This window comes from Scyliorhinus canicula, chromosome 1 (assembly GCF_902713615.1).
Source record: "Scyliorhinus canicula chromosome 1, sScyCan1.1, whole genome shotgun sequence".
Lineage (NCBI taxonomy): Eukaryota > Metazoa > Chordata > Chondrichthyes > Carcharhiniformes > Scyliorhinidae > Scyliorhinus > Scyliorhinus canicula.
Genome location: NC_052146.1, coordinates 221,941,976 through 221,959,463, shown reverse-complemented (window position 1 = coordinate 221,959,463; position 17,488 = coordinate 221,941,976). Strand labels below are relative to the sequence as shown.

The 17,488-nt window shown below is 43.7% G+C and overlaps 1 protein-coding gene across 4 annotated transcripts in view; it reads left to right on the top strand.

Moving 5' to 3' along the window:
• Positions 1 to 17,488, top strand: part of snx9b (sorting nexin 9b) — a 179,085-nt gene that overhangs the window by 31,776 nt on the left and 129,821 nt on the right. For all 4 annotated transcript variants that reach the window (XM_038808277.1, XM_038808302.1, XM_038808283.1 and 1 more), the window contains 2 exons: positions 5,064 to 5,150; positions 15,091 to 15,165. In XM_038808277.1, the coding sequence (XP_038664205.1) occupies positions 5,064 to 5,150; positions 15,091 to 15,165 (162 nt within the window). The remainder of the gene's footprint in view (positions 1 to 5,063; positions 5,151 to 15,090; positions 15,166 to 17,488) is intronic.

Sequence of the window (17,488 nt, the reverse complement as noted above, 5' to 3'; positions counted from 1 at the left end):
GAACAGCTGGCTTGTAATGTAGAACGTGGGTTCAATTCCCGTACCGGCCTCCCCAAACAGGCGCCGGAATGTGGCGACCAAGGGCTTTTCACAGTAACTTCATTGAAGTCTACTTGTGACAATAAGCTATTATTATTATTAATAGTTCTATGTTTGAATCTCAACAATAGGTTTTCTGCACCTGCCATGACAATGATTTGGTTCTAACCAATGATGTCCTACCTGGCTGAAAGATTTTCACCTCACAGCTGACCATGCTCCCTCCTCCAATACCACTTCTCGGCTGCCCAACCCAATGGGATTGCTGTTCTTTTATTCCATTCTCGCCTCTTAATTGTATCCATGGTTTCTTCAGCAATGATTTAATCTTCCTGTCACCATGCCATTACTTCTAGAATCCCACATCGATCTGCATGTGCTCTAATATAAAAGCAAAATACTGCTTTTATACTGCGGATGTTGGAAATCTGAAATAAAGACAAAGTGCTGGAAAAACCCAGCCAATCTGCAGCCTCTATGGAGACTGAAAGAGAGCATTTTAAGTTATATGATTCTTTGGAACCGAAGGGAGACAGAAATGCGATTGGTTTTATGCTGTTTGACGGGCTGAGGGCGAGTTAGAACAGAAGAGAAGGTCTGGGATAGGGTAGAGAGCGGGAGAGATTAAATAACAAAGATGTCATGAATTAAAAGGCCAAGGGAGTGGTAATGATTGTAGTAAAGAAACAAAGCATCACTCTAGAGTACATTTACATTTTGTACTTCTCCATCTTTGCTTTCCTTCACCACCCCATTGACAGTTGTGCTTCAGCCATTTGGTCTAACTCGCTTCTATTCCTCCCCCAACCCAAATACTTCTCTACCTTATTCTCTTCCTTTAAGACTCCTTAAAACCAAAATTTATAATCAAGCTATTATTGTATTCACATTTTGTAATATCTCCTCCATTAGTTAGGCATCAATTTCTTTTCACATTTCTGAAGTACCTTGGGATGTTTTTCCAAGTTGAAATGCTTTACAAATGAAAGGTTTGTTGTTGTTTATTGCTATAATCTGTGCAAAACCAGGCAATTTTGGTTTTCTTGTTGGGTGGACACCTCTGCAGATATCCGGAACAGTTTTGGAGGATTTATTACCCTTAAATTTGCTATTTCCTTCTTTATTGCTACAGTAGAAAACTGGGTTTTGCTGTTGAATAAGTCAAATGTTTTTATCTGATGTATGATTTTTTATTAGCATTTTTGGAATTGGTTTGTGAAACTTTACTCTTTATTTTGGAATTGCAAACTAGTTTTGGGGATTTTGGGATTGCAAACTCTTTATTGCATGCTGACATTGCTTAATCCACGTTTCTGTTATCGGCAACCTACAAAATGCAACCTTTTTTTCCTAAAAACAATAAATCAAATCTTTGAGAAATCATGGGCCATAATTTCCTGGCTCCCCAACATTGCATTGGGGGCGTGGGGGGGGGGTGGAGGCTGGTACCCCAGAGATGGTCTTGGAAAACCCTCTTGGAAGTTCCCAGGTTAGAGTTTACCCGGCAATTGTCCAGAAGGGCTAACTTCCCCTTGACGAGTGCACTGCGCTGGGAACCATCCGACAGAAGTGATTTAAATTGCCACCTTTGGATGGTTCTGCCAGTTTTACGCTCCTAGTTCCTCTGAAAGAGTGAAAAGGAAAGAAAGCACTCCTAACTTCAGACTAATTATTTTAGACGCGCCCCCCCCCCCCCCCCCCCCCCCCCCCACCACCAGCTTGCTTTCCCCCCACCCACCTGACATCCCCTAGTGATGCAAAAAGAGAATGTTCTCCTTCGCTGCTGGAGCCCCTGAGCTGCTTTTCTGTTTCAGTCTCACCCAGCCTAAATCAGGAAGGTCAGGCGAGATTTTGGATTGCAAGTGAAGGTAATCCGCCAGGGACTCCACTCCAAGGAAGTTATGGGCACGTAGACTAGATTAATTTACCAAGGACTTTACTTTTGGACAAGAAATCAATGGTGCTGCCATTGCTCTTTGCAGGCCATGTAATGCTACCTCCTTGTGGCTGGGATATGATTTTAATAGACGGACATGGCAGATGGCTGTACCAATAATGCTGTGATGGTGTTTCAGTTATATATTTCAATTTGCCACATCAATGTCGTGTCTTCATAATTGACCTATACAATATTTCTCCTCTGCTGTATGTTTGTGGTTGTCTGCCTGCATATTATCCTATTTTCAGCTCCAGTAACACCTCTTCCATCACTCCGAGCTTGTATAGAATTGCATTCAAACATTATCTGTGGAATTCCCTGACCCCATCTCTTTGCTCAATGATAATGTTCATATTTCAGTTCAAATGGCAGTACCTCATTCTTGTAGCAGCTTTCATTCGTGTTAGCGATTTTAAAGAAGTGTTATGATCCTGGACCAGACCCCAACATTTATTAGGAACCGCAAACACTTACATTTTCTTTTAAACATTGAGGAAAGATACTTCGCTCCAGGAGTGATTCCACTGACCAATAGGCATCTTTTATATTATGCTAACTTTATTCTAACACAGGATTAAGCACATTAACTTCACAGAAAACAACTTTTCAATTAACAGTTAAACAATTCTTAAAATAAAAGGAAACCCTTTTTACTACTAACTTGTACCGTCTTAATTTCCAATTAAGCAAAGCCCTTTACTGGTCAAAGCAAAGTGAGGAACAAAGAGTTACTTGCTGTACATTTGTGTAGAGATTTCTTGGAAAGACTGCTTGGAGCGAGAGAGATTGACCAAGTTCCTTTCGGGAACCAACCTGTAGATCCTCCTGTCTTTGTCAGACCACTGCTCGACCTGATAGCATTTCGCAAGAAACTGCTGCTCAACTTAACTCCCATCAGACTGCCAAACCCATATCGAACTACAAAACTACAGGCAGAATTTGTTCTTCCCATTAATTCCATTATCTTAACCCCATTCTGACCCCATGATCTGCTTACCTAAATCTAAACAAAATGTCTCAAATTATCCACTCTCTGGGGAATCTCCAGCAACCATAACAAAGTTCCATTGGACCTCTCTTTGTAAAAAAATATATGGTTGGAATGAATGATGATTTTACTTTTATGACATCTTCATTGCACCTTTTGCAGACACACTGCCTGCCTGAATGCTAAACCAGGATTTCAAAAAAAATTACTGTAATATATATATATATAATATATCAATTTCTTGCATTCATCACAGAAGACAATCTTGTACAGTGCCTCTGCTCTGAATATTCACAAATACTTTAGCCTTAATAAAAGCTTTTATTCCTGCGTGCAAAGCACTTACATTTTCAGAGAAAATTGAACTAATGGCAGTACGTTCTACAGCAGGAGAATTGGCATAAAGATCAGAAGATAATTTGGGATTTCGTCCAAAGGCTAGTTGGCAAGATCTATATCTTCCAGCCATTTGGAATGAATTATTTGCATAGTCGACCCAATCTTGGGTTGCTGTCAATGTACAGCTAGTTAAAGAGCAAAAAAAAAAAATGCATTTTTCCTCAATCGCAGCATGATTTCTTTCACAAAGACCATTGCTAAAAGGGCTCTCAGCTCCTGTATTCATGTTCTTGAACATATTCTCATTAGCAAATTTATCTTCATTATCAATCAAAAACTTTCCTGACGTCCCATGTTAATCCCTAACAATTCCTCCATAATTTTTATCAGAAATAACTTCCTTGAGCTTACTATTCATATTTGTAGAAATACTAAATCTGATAGCCAGGACAACAAAATGCAAGATGAAAACGTTTCTGTCCTTGTCCCATACGTGGGATACATGGCAACTACCTTCCAGTGAGGTACCCTTCTTTCCAGTCTCTTCCATTAGCTGCATATTTGCTGCATATTTCATTGTAGTTCTTATAAATAAAAAAAGTAATTTTTAAATTTACAAACCTAGTGACTGCAATTATTGGGCAGCCAAGGACCAAAGACATTTTTCCAAGAATTATTGATTAATTCACTTGTGTTGTGACTCCGGGTCAAGTGGAGCTGGAATTAACCGCCCACTAGCCCAGGGTGTCTTACCAAAAGTAGCACTTAAAAAGCTGGTTAACAAACTTGAGGCTTATGGAATAGGAAGGTCAGGTCAGTTTGGATAAAAAAAGCTGGCATAAGGCAAGAAGACAGTGGGTCGTAGTGAGCAGTTGTTTTTCAGACTGGACGACTGGTGTTCCTCAAGGGCCAGTGCTGGGACCCTGCATTTGATATATATATCTAAATACCTTTTAGGAAGGATGTGAGGGCCCATGAGAAGGTCAAGAGGAGATTTACCAGAATGGTTCGAGAGATGAGAGAATTTAGCGACCAAATTAGATTGGAGAAGCTGGGGATGGTCTCCTTGCTACAACAAAGATTGGGATAAGGGGCACAGATTTAAGATTTTGGACCAGAGATTCAGCTGGAATGTGATGAAGAATCTTTTTCCCCGGTGAGTGGCAATGGCCTGGTACCCAGACTCTACAAGGGTGATGGAAGCACAGATGATCAATGGGTTTAAAAGGAAATTGGATGGGTACTTGAGGAAATAAATTTGTTGCACCACTATGGGGCTGGAGCAAGGAATTGGGACTGACTGGATTGTTCTACAGGGAACTGGCATTGACTCAGTGGGCCAAATGGCCTTCACCTGTGCAGATGTGAATATAAAAACTGCCTCTGATAAAGCTTTTGGTAATTTGCCATGATATTTCCTTGGCTAGGTGTCATTGTGTTATATAATGCCTCTTAAGTGCCTTGGGACATTTTATCGCATATATTTAAACACTCACCATAAATACAAGTTGTAGTTGTTGCAATATTTACTGTTGGAGTTGTAGTTGTATGTTTAACAATGAGTTGACCACCAATGTGTAAACCATTGTCTCATGAAACAGAAGGCTTCCAGAGCAATGGTAGGAAGTTTTACTCAATTTGCTTTGTGGCCATAGCAGGTTGCATCCTACATGTGATCAGTGGTTTTTACTGCTACTTAAATACAGATGAATTTGGGCAGCATTCTGTTAATTGTTTTCTTTCATTCTCAATGAACAGGCCCGTGTTTTGTACAACTTTGCAGCCGAACCTGGAAATGACGAGCTGACGGTTAAAGAAGGAGAGATCATCACTATTGCCAATCGGGTAATTGCTCACTTTAAAGAAAATGAGATAACAGCTTCCATGTCGATAGTGAACCGATGGAATTCTCTAACACAGGAAGCAGTTGAGGCCAAAATACTGTGTTTTCAAGGAGTTAGAAATCGCACTTGGGGCTATAGTGATCAAAGGATATTGGGGGGGGGGGGGGGTGTTGGTGCGTGCGGTGGGAAGTGGGAACAGGTACCGAGTTGAATGATCAGTGTGGAGACTTTGGAGAGAGTACAAAAAAAGGTTTACCAGCAAGTTGCCTGGTATGGAGGGTATTGACTATGAGGAGAGATTGAATAAACTGGGATTGTTCTCCCTAGAGAGACGGAGGCTGAGGGGCGACTTGATAGTTTATAAAATTATGAGGGGTATAGATCGGGTGAACAGTTGGAGGCTTTTTCCCAGGGTGAAAGTGATGATTACAAGGGGTACAAGTTCAAGGTGAGGGGGGATAGATTCAGTGGAGATGTGCGGGGGAAGTTTTTTACACAGTGGGTGGTGGTGGCCTGGAATGCACTGCCAAGTGAGGTGGTTAAGGCAGATACGATAATGACCTTTCAGACTTATCTAGATGGACACATGAACAGACTGGGTATAGAAGGATATAGGCGGTTGGTCGAGATGAGATACGTGGCCGGCACAAGCTGGGAGGGCCGAAGGGCCTGTTCCTGTGCTGTACTGTTCTTTGTATTGATCATAATGAATGGGAGAGCAGCCTAGAGGGGCCAAATTACGTACTCCTGCTCCTTTTTTAAATGTTTCTACAGCCTGGAAAAATGGTAATTAGGTTAGTAACTGTAAAAGGTTGATGGATATTTAAAACCTAGTATTGTGCATTCTGACATTTTACAATGAATGACTTTTGAGCCAATGGATCAAAGTTAACACCAGTGAAAAGATGACTTTTCAGCAAAATATAATGCATTGGCAATTCTTTACCAATTACAAAAGGATTTTAAAAATTTGAAACTATTGCTGACAATTGGGAACAAAACCCCTTGAACCATTCAGTTAGGTCACGGACAATCTGTCAGTTCCATCTATGTGTCTTGACCTGAATTGTTAACACTGTTTCTCTTTCCACAGATGCAACCTGACTGCTGATTATTTCCAGCTTCTATTTTTAGTTTCAGATTTCTGTATTTTACAGTTGTCAACATCTGCCTCAATTTTGAAATTTTCAATTGACATTACCTCACAAGATTTTTGGGGTTGAGTATGTTAATGATGCAGACAATGGAACCAAAAACATGGTTTTCTAAATTTGCAAATGACACCAAATTTGAATGGGGGTGGGGGGTAAGGAATGTTGGGAGCGAGATATAATCAATGTGGTGTAGAACAATAACATTTGAAGACAGCATAAATAAACTTTTTTAATAAACATTTTATTAAGGTATTTTTTGGTATCATAACAACAACACAATAAACAATGTACATGAAACTCTAATCAAAGTGCAAAAGCCGTCTCCCTCCCTTACAGGTCCCACCTTTATTAACCCCCTACTCTAAGCTAAACTAATCCCCCCCCCTCCCCCTCCCCTTCTGCTGACGATTCATTTTCCACGAAGAATTTGATGAACGGCTGCCACCTCTGGGCGAACCCTAACATTGACCCTCTCAAGGCAAACTTGATTTTCTTCAAACAGAGAAAGCTAGCCATGTCCGATAGCCAGGTCTCCGACTTCGGGGGCTTTGAGTCCCTCCAAGCTAATAGTATCCGTCTCTGGGCTCCTAGGGAAGCAAAGTCCAGAACGTCTGCCTCTTTCTCCTCCTGGATTCCCGGATCTTCTGACACCCTGAAAATCATCACCATTGGACTCAGCGCCGCCCTTGTTTTTAACACCGTGGACATGACATCTGCAAACCCCTGGCAAAATCCCCTAAGCTTAGGCCATGCCCAGAACATGTGGACATGGTTCACTGGTCCTCCCGCTCATTTTGCGCACCTGTCTTCCATCCCAAAGAATCTGCTCATCCGGGCCACTGTCATGTGAGCCCGGTGAACAACCTTAAATTGTATCAGGCTGAGCCTGGCACATGTTGTGGACGCGTTGACTCTAGTCAACGTGTCAGCCCAAAGACCATCCTCCATCTCTCCCCCAGCTCCTCCTCCCACTTGCCCTTCAGCTCCTTGGTCTGCTTCTCCTCTGACCCCATAAGTTCTTTGTAAATGTCTGAGACGCTCCCTTCTCCTACCCAGCCTCTAGAAACTACCCTGTCCTGAATCCCCCTTAGCGGTAGGAGCGGGAAGGTTGACACCTGTTGAGGTAGGAATTCCCGCACCTGCAGATACCTGAATTTGTTCCCCTCACCAACCCAAACTTCTCCTCCAGCGCCCTCATACTCAGAAAGTTCCACTCTATAAACATATCCCCCATCCTCTCAATCCCTGCTCTCCGCCCTATCTAGAACCCCCAATCCATACTTCCCGGGGCAAACCGGTGATTATTACAGATTGGGGACCAGACCGATGCTCCCACATGTCTCCTCCATTGCCCCCAGTCACTCGGGGCCGCCACCACCATGGGGCTGGTGGAGTACCGTGCCGGCGCAAACGGCAGAGGTGCAGTTACCAACGCCCCCAAACTTGTGCTATTGCATGAAGCTGCCTCCATACCCTCCCATGCCAACCCCTCCCCCACCACCCACTTCCTGATCATGGCTATATTCGCCGCCCAGTAATAGTTACGAAAATTTGGTAGCGCCAGCCCGCCCTCTCCGCGACTCCGTTCAACGATTACATTCCTTACTCGCGGGATTTTGCCCAGCCAAACAAAGCCAGAGATCATTTTGTTGACCCGTTTAAAAAAGGACCGCGGAATAAAGATGGGGAAACATTGAAACACGAACAGGAATCTCGGGAGGACCGTCATCTTCACCGTCTGCACCCTCCCAGCGAATGACAACGGGAGCGCATCCCATCTCCGAAAATCGTCCTTCATTTGATCCACTAGCCGGCCAAATTTAATTTATGCAGCCAGTCCCATTCCTGCGCCATCTCAATGCCTAGGTACCTAAAGCTTCCCCCTACTAATCTAAATGGCAGCTCCCCCAATCGCCCCTCCTGTCCCCTCGCCGGGACCGCAAACATCTCACTTTTCCCCATATTTAGCTTATACCCCCGGCAGACCAGCCCCTTGAGGCTCTCAGAACAATTGCCAACGGCTCTACAGCTAGCGCGAACACCAGTGGGGAGAGGGGGCATCCCTGTCTCGTCCCCCGGTGCAGTCTAAAATAATCTGATGTTGTCCTATTCGCCCGTACACTTGCCACAGGAGCCTGATACAGCAATCTGACCCAGTCAATAAAGCCCTGCCCAAATCCGAACCGTCCCAGTACCTCCCACAGATAATCCCATTGTACCCAATCAAAAGCCTTTTCTGCATCCATTGTGATCACTACCTCCACCTCCCTCCCTCCCTACTTCCGGGGGCATCATGATCACGTTTAACAGCCTTTTTACATTGGCCACCAACTGAATACCCTTAACAAACCCCGTTTGGTCCTCCCCAATAACGCCTGGAACACAATCCTCAATCCTGGAGGACAAAATTTTGGCCAGCAGTTTGGTGCCCACATTCAACAGGGATATCGGCCTGTAGGACCCACACAGCTGCCGGTTATTGTCCTGCTTCAGAATCAGCGAAATCGTGGCCTGTGACATCGTCGGGGACTGCACCACTCTTTCTCTTGCCTCATTGAACATCCTCATCAACACCGGCCCCAATATCCCAGAGGATTTTTTATGAAACTCCACTGGGTACCCGTCCGGCCCCGGGGCTTTACCAAATTGCACGGCCTTCAGACCCTCCACTATCTCTTCCAACCCACTTGGGGCCCCCAGCCCTTCTACCAGCTCCCCGCCCACCTTTGGGAAATTCAGCTCCCCCAAGAAGTATCCCATCCCCTCCGGCCCTGTAGAAATCCCTAAATGTCTTATTCACCCCTGCTGTATCTCCAACCAGGTTCCCATCTCCGTCACTTATTTTCCCTATCTCCCTGGCTGCCTCCTTCCTCTTTCTAAGCTGCCGTGCAAGCATTCTGCTGGCCTCTCCATGCTCATATATTGTCCCCCTCGCCTTTCTCAGCTGCTCCACCGCCCTCCCTGGGGTTAACAAGCCAAACTCCGCCTGCAGCCTCTGCCGTTCCCTTAAAGGCCCTGCCTCTGCAGTGTCCGCATACCTCCAATCGATCTGTAGTACCTCCTTAACCAGTCGGTCCGTCTCTGTCCTGTCTACCTTCTCCCTGTGCTCCCCTCAAACCACCGCCTTCAGTGCTTCCAAGACCACCGCTGCAGAAATTTCCCCCGTGTCATTGACCTGTAGGTAGTTCTGAATACATTTCCTCAGCTGCTCGCACATCCCTTCGTCAGCCAAAAGTCCCACATCTACCCTCCAGCGCGGGCGCTGGTTACTGTCTTTACTGACCTGCAGGTCGACCCAATGCGGAGTATGGCCTGAGATTGTGATCGTCGAGTACCCCGTGTCCACCACCCCTGCCAGTAAGGCCCTGCTCAAAATGAAGAAATCGATCCAGGAGTACACTTTATGTACGTGCGAGTCGAAGGAGAACTCCTTCACCCTCGGCTGCCCAAATCTCCATGGATCCACCACCATCACCACCACCCCCATCATCAGCTCCATCAACCCTTTTAGTTCCTTTGCCATTACTGGCACCCTGCCCGTTTTCGAGCTTGACCGGTCCAAGCCAGGGTCAATAACTGTGTTGAAGTCCCCTCCCATGACCAACCTGTGCGAGTCCAGGTCCGGCATCTTCCCCAGCATCCTCTTTATAAACTCTACATCATCCCAATTTGGCGCATTCACATTTACCAATACCACCTGCACCCCCTCCAGTTTCCCACTGAACATAATGTACCAACATCCCACATCCAAAACTATTCTACCTGCCTCAAACACCACCTGCTTATTGATCAAGGTCGCAACCCCTCTAGTCTTTGAATCCAGTCCCGAGTGAAAGACCTGACTGACCCAGCCTTTCCTCAATCTAATCTGGTCTGTTACTCTAAGGTACGTCTCCTGCAACATTACTACGTCCGCCTTCAGTCAGCATAAATAAACTTGATGGATGGGCACATTGTTGACATTGAATTTCAGCATTTCGGTTAAGTATGAGGTATTGTAACTTGGTGAGGAAAAATAGAGGTCATGTAACACAAGGTAAATAAGAATCTAAATGGGTGAAGGAGCCAAGTGACCGTGGTGCGCAATTATCTAAAAGCAGCAACTTGTCAGCCCATTTGAAAAAAGCAGACCAAGTGCAGGAGGGTTATTTCCAGACTAATAAGGTAGAAAGGCTCTGCTGAACTTGCAGTGACCCTTGATTTGATGTTTGTATTATTCATTCATGGGATGAGGTACTCTTTGGAAGGCCAGCATTTTCCCCATCCCTAATTGTCCATGTAAAGGTGGTGCTGAATTGCCTTCTTAAATTGCTTCAAATCTTATAGTGAAGGTACTTCCATGGTGCTTTTAGAGAGAGAGCTCCAGAATTTATATTCTGTGACAAAGATGGAACAGTATTGTAATTCCAATGGATGGCATGTTGCATGGAGGGGAACTTGCTGGTATTCCACATACTCACTGCCCTTGTTCTTCTAGTTTGTATAGGTTGTGAGATTGGAAGGTGAAGGAATCTTGGTGAGTTGCTGCAGTGCACCTTGTGGATGGTGTACACTTCTGCCACAGTGTACCAGTGGTGGAGTGGATGTTCACGGTGGTGGATGCCAATCAAGTAGGCTGTTTGTCCTGATGTTTGTTGAACTCAGGATATTTATGATGCAGAAGGAGGCCATTCGGATTATTGTGTCTGTGCTGGTTGAAAAGGAGCTACAGGGGCAGCAGGGTAGCATGGTGGTTAGCATAAATGCTTCACAGCTCCAGGGTCCAAGGTTCGATTCCCGGCTGGGTCACTGTCTGTGTGGAGTCTGCACGTCCTCCCCCTGTGTGCGTGGGTTTCCTCCGGGTGCTCCGGTTTCCTCCCACAGTCCAAAGATGTGCGGGTTAGGTGGATTGGCCATGCTAAATTGCCCGTAGTGTCCTAATAAAAAGTAAGGTTAAGGGGGGGGGGTTGTTGGGTTACGGGTATAGTGTGGATACGTGGGTTTGAGTGGGGTGATCATGGCTCGGCACAACATTGAGGGCCGAAGGGCCTGTTCTGTGCTGTACTGTTCTATGTTCTGTTCTATGTTCTGTTCTATGTTCTACACAGCTTAATACCACTTTCATAGAATCCCTAGATTGCAGAAGGAGACCATTCAGCATTGAAGTCTGCACCAACCCACGGAAAGAGCACTCTACCTAGGCCCACTCCCCCTCCCTATCCCCATAACCCTGCGTATTGATGACGGCCAATCCACTTAACCTGCAGATCTTTCTAGCTCTTTATTTATAGCTCAATGAGGGAAGGTGGTGGCGTAATGGTATTGCCACTGGACTGGTAATTCAGAGACCCAGGGTAATGCTCTGGGTACCCAGGTTCGTATCCACCATATGGTGATGGTGAAATTTGAATTTATTAAAGATCTGTGATGAAAACTCCAATGAAACCATTGTTGATCGTTGTAAAAACTGGTTTGCTAATGTCCCTGCGGGAAGAAAATCTGCCATCAACCGCAAAAGTTTCTGAGGTAAGGTCAATTGGAAATTTCAAAACTGAGATTGACAAATGTTGACAAAGGTAAAATACAGAAATTTACATGTGACTCCACATTCACAACAGTGCAGTTGACTCTCTTTCAAGGACAGTTTGGGATGGACAATAAATGCTGGTACAGCCAGCGACGCCCACATCCCATGAATGAATTTTTAAAAAGGGTTACAGCACTTGAAGGTTTCTGCTCTGCCACTGTTTCGGACAGCGAGTTCCAGAGCTACAGCTCTTCTGGTTGCAAATATTTCTCCTCAACGTCCCTCTAATTCTTCGACCAAGTACTTGTTTTAAATCTTTGCTGTCTGTTTGTTGACTTCTCCGCTAAGGAAAATAGGGCACTCTCTCTTGGCCCCTTATTTGAAGAGTTTGAAATTCCAAAGAAAACAACCCAAATCTATCCAATCTTTCCTCCGAACCAAAATTCTCCATTTCTGGCAACATCTTTGTAAACCTCCTTTGTATCCTCTCTAAGTGCATTCACATTCTTCATGTAAAGTGTGAACAGAGGTATATGCGGTGTATGGCCTAACTTGTATTTCATACAGTTCTAGTGTGACCTCCCTGCTCTTATATTCTATACCTTGGCTGACAAAAGCATCCCTTGTGCCGCCTTAACCACCTTATCTACTTGAACTTTCTGTGATCTGTGGACCAGCACTCCAATGCCCCTCTGTTCCTCTACTTTTCTTGATATCCTACCATTTATTATGCCTTCCTTTGCCTCGTTTTCGCTCCCGGAATGCATTTTGTCACACTTCTCTCGGTTGAAATCCATTTGTCACTTTCGTACCTACCTGCAGACTACAGCGTTCTTCCTTACTGTCCACCACCTAACCAATTTTTTTATCTTCTCTTCATTTCGGTTTTAATTATTTATATATACATGCACATAAAAAAACAAGAGACTTAGTCCTGAGCCATGTGTAACTCCACTGGAAACAGCCTTTCAGTCACAGAAATACCCTTGGCAGTTACACTTTGTTTCCTGCCAATGAGCCAATTTTGAATCCCTCTTTTGGATCCCGTAGATTCTTAATTTTTTGACCAGTTTATCATGTGGGACTTGGCCCTGTTAGAGTATATGTAGATTATAATCAACTAAACTGCTGCCTTCGACCTTCCTTGTCACTTCAAAACTCATTCATGTTAGTCAGACACAACATTCCCGTAACAAATCCATGCTGACTGTCTTTAGTAAATCCTTATCTTTCTAAATGGCAGTCTATACCCTCCCTTCTTTTTGTCTTATAATTTGCTACCACCCCTGTTAGGCTGACTGACCCGTAATAGCTCCGTTTTATTCATTTTTGTACAACAGTAACAAGTGCTGTAGCTTGAGAAGATTGGAAAATTATGCTCAGAGCCTCCATTTTATTTTTTCCTTCCCTTGCTTCTCTCAGCAGCCTGGGAAACATTTCATCCAATTTTCAGAGATGTCAAACCCCTTCATGTTTCTTCTTTAGCCATTTTCATATCATAGAATCATAGAATTTACAGTGCAGAAGGAGGCCATTTGGCCCATCGAGTCTGCACCGGCCCTTGGAAAGAGCACCCTACTTAAGCCCAGACCTCTACCCTATCCCCCTAACCCAGTAACCCCACCTAACCGTTTGAATGCTAATGGACAATTTAGCATGGCCAATCCACCTAACCTGCACATCTTTGGAGTGTCGGAGGAAACCCATGTAGACATGGGGGGAATCTCCACACAGACAGTCACCCGAGGCCGGAATTGAACGCGGGTCTCTGGAGTTGTGAGGCAGTAGTGCTAACCACTATGCCACCGTGCCTCCCCGGATTTTAATCCATCTAATATTTCACACTCCTCCCCTTGACTGCAATGTCTGTAGTGTCACTTATGTGAAGACAGAGGAAAATAAATTATTTAAAAACATTGACCAAGCCTTTTGATTCTGCACACAAATGACCTTTTTGGTCTCTATTCTTTGTTATCCTTGTGCATTTTATGTATTTATTAAACCTCTCTGGGTTTTCCTTGATCTTGCTAATATTGTTTTTCATGTCCTCTCTTTGCATTCCTAATTTCCTTTCAAATTTTAAACCTATCATGGGAAGGTGATTATGTTCTATTTTTGAGAGATAGTCATTGTCTGACATCCACGTGGCACAATCTGGTTCAGCAGGGTTTAATTTAATTCCGATTTCCTTTTTCTTCCAGAAAACCCCCCTCCCTTTTGGACTAATGTCACCATATCTTCTCACGAGTTTTGTCAGGTCAGGGTAACAGTTTAACACTCCAGTTAATGCTAAGCTACTTGCTAGATGATGAACAAGATTATCTTGAGAATTATTTTCCATTTCCAGTAGCAAACTTCCAGTCTTCTAGATGCTGCTGCCCAAAAGTAGACTTGTCGAAACTGGGAACTCGGCAATGTGGACCGAATCTGTGTATCATCACTCTGTGGTGCAGTAGCATTACTCAGAGATGCAGCTTAAATTTGTGAAACCTTAATTTTTCAGCAGTGGAGGCAGTTGGCTTATCTGCAGCTTGAATGATTGTGTGCCAAGTTATATAACTTAGACATGTAAAACACTGTGCCAAAGATGTTTAAATCTGGAAGTCATTTAGTTTGGGATGGAAACTTTGCAGGTCTGATACAATAACGTAGGCGTATTTCTATCAGTGCTGTGGTTAAGTATAAAAAACTGCATACTTGAGGTAAATTATTCTGTCCCTATTTTCCATCAGCAGTTCAGCACAGATTAAGGGCCAATCCTGGGATCTTCCTGGTCTGACCTGTATAGTTCAGTTTTTTTAACCAGCTGGGACATCTGGACAACCCACACTGGTACTCAAATTAACTGGAATATTCTTTGTCATCTGGCTTGTTTGCAATTTAAGGTTCAGTGGAAATGTTGTGTTGTAACATGATAGTAAAGGGCTGTTTTGAGACCAGTTAAGCAAATGCTGTGGACCGAACTGCCTCAGCAGTTCATATTTTCACCTACATGTGCCAAGAAATAGATTAAATGAGAAAATTGAAACAGTAAATTGGATTCTCCCTCCCACACTTTTGTCTTCTTTATGGAACTGTTAGAAATTTACAAACTGCAGGAAATAGCATAAGCTTCCTGGCTTATCCACATTTTCTGGCTGCAGAGACTTGTTAAAGCTTAAAGGTCTCTTGCATTAAACCCACTTCCTACACTTGAGCGAGACACTCAAGGTAAGAATAAAAATGAAACGCTATCTGTGCCATTAGTTTTTTTAACTGAAGTGTTTGGTTCATACTTTCAGGATGTCGGTGGTGGATGGTGTGAAGCAACAAATGCTCAGGGAATGACTGGACTTGTTCCAGCAGACTATGTGGAGGTGAGCAGTTTCTTCTTATATTGTGGTGGTAATGCTGGCTTTTTTATACCTGAAGTTCTTCACTCAAGTTATGTTTTTATATACTCTGAATACTTGGAAGTGCCCAGAATGCACTATGTTCCTGATTCATTCATCCTCCACGAATGTGGGAGTTTTGAAGAAGTTGCAAACTCTTGTTTTGGATTTTTTTTCCCCCAGTCATGGACATGAATTTCTCTAGTTTGGACTTGCCGAGTTTGTATGGCTGTCAGAACAGTTACAATAATACGCACAGGAGGAAATGTTAATTTTTATTTAGCTCTTTTAAAAATTACCTAATTGTGTTGAAGGGTAATTTAAAATAGACTTGTTTGCTTTTATTCCTCTTGAAACAGGTTCTTATAAGATTCTTATGGCTGCTTGCTTTTTGTTATTTACGTTGATGCCCTTAACCGTGTAACATATAAAAAAAATTTTTTGTCTTAAGTTCTTCACCTGAGAGACAGCAAACCACTGTTATTGCTTCACTTGAAGTTTTCACTCTCTATGTTAATTTGGTCTCAGTAACTTAATTTAAAAGTTGTATTATTTCTCATTTTTAAAAATAAATTTAGAGTACCCAATTATTTTTTTCTTCCAATTCAGGGACAATTTAGCATGGCCAATCCACTTAACCTGTATATCTTTGGGTTGGGGGGTGGGGGGGTGAAACCCATGCAGACATGGGGAGAATGTGCAAACTCCACAGCCCCCTCGTGATTTTGAATATCGCTATCAAATTTCCTCTTGGCCTTCTTCTCCCCAAAGAGAACAGTCCCAATTTTGCCAATCCATCTTGAAATGAAAATGAAATGAAAATAGCTTATTGTCACAAGTAGGCTTCAAATGAAGTTACTGTGAAAAGCCCCTAGTCGCCACATTCCTGCGCCTGTTAGGGGAGGCTGGTATGTGAATTGAACCCATGCTGCTGGCCTTGTTCTCCATTACAAGCCAGCTTTCGGGACCCACTAGTCCCGAAAGACGTTCTGTTTGGTAATTTGGACATTCTGAACTCTCCCTCTGTGTACCGGAATCTGGCGACGAGGGGCTTTTCACAGTAACTTCATTGTAATGTATGCCTACCTGTGACAATAAAGCAATAAAGATTATTGTTACATTACATTCCCACTGTTACTTTTATTCCATGAGCTATAACCTTTCTCACCGGTCTGTTGTGTGGCACTTTATCAAATGTCCTTTGAAAGTCCATGTACACCACATCAACAGCATCACCCTCATCAGCTCTCTCTGTTACATCTTCCAAAAAACTCCAGCAAGTTAGTTGAACATTATTTTCCTTAGGCTCTTCCTAATAAACCCACATTTTTCCAAGTGATTGTTAATTCTATCCCGAATAATTGTTTCTTGAAGTTTCTCCGCCATTGCAGTTTAACTGACTGGTCTTTGAGTATTTGGCTTATCCTTGTAACCTTTTCTGTTCAAAGGCCATAATGTTTGCAATTCTCCAGTCCTCTGGCACCTCCACTAAGTCTAGGAAGGCTAAAAGGTTATGATCAGTGCCCTTGCAATTCTCACTCTCACTTCCTTCAATATCATTGCATGCATCACGTTACGCCCCAGTGTCTTGTCAACTTTAACGGCTGACACTTCATCCAATAGCTCTTCCTTATCAATTTTGAACCCTTCTAATGATGCGTTTTCTCCTCTGTCACCATGGCCCAGGTAGCATCTTCCTTGGTAAAGGTGGCTGCAAAATATTCATTTAACACGTCAGACTTACCCTTTCCTCCATGTGTAAATCCCCTTTTTGGTCCAGAATTGGCCCTACTCCTTTTACCACCCTCTGACTATTTATGTGCCTGCAGAAGAGACTTTGGCTTCCCTTTTTTATGTTGACTGGCAGTCATTTTTCAAAGCCCTCTTCACCCATCGCTGCCTGCTCCCCATGATGCTCACCGCTCCCCATGGCTCCTGCCCATCTGATCTCCCCCCCCCCCCCCAAATCTGTCCGTCTGCCCCCCTCCCCCTCGATGTCCGACCAACCTTTGGGGTTGGTAGGTGATGGCTTTGCCCCTGTTCCTATGGCACCCAATTTTATTTTGCCGCTCTTCTCCCCCACCTGCTACGTAGGCATAAAATTCCAGTATCTGTTCTGGCATTGTTAGCTGACTATCATTATTTACCAGTTTGGCTACAAGTCCTAACATTTTAGCTAGCAATTAAAATGCAGCTATCTTGTCGACGTATTCCGAAGTGGTTCTAAGTATGAGGTTTTGTTCCATAGTATTTTCGTAAGCTTTAGTCATGTCAAAAATGGTTGCCTTGTATGAACAAAAGCATGATG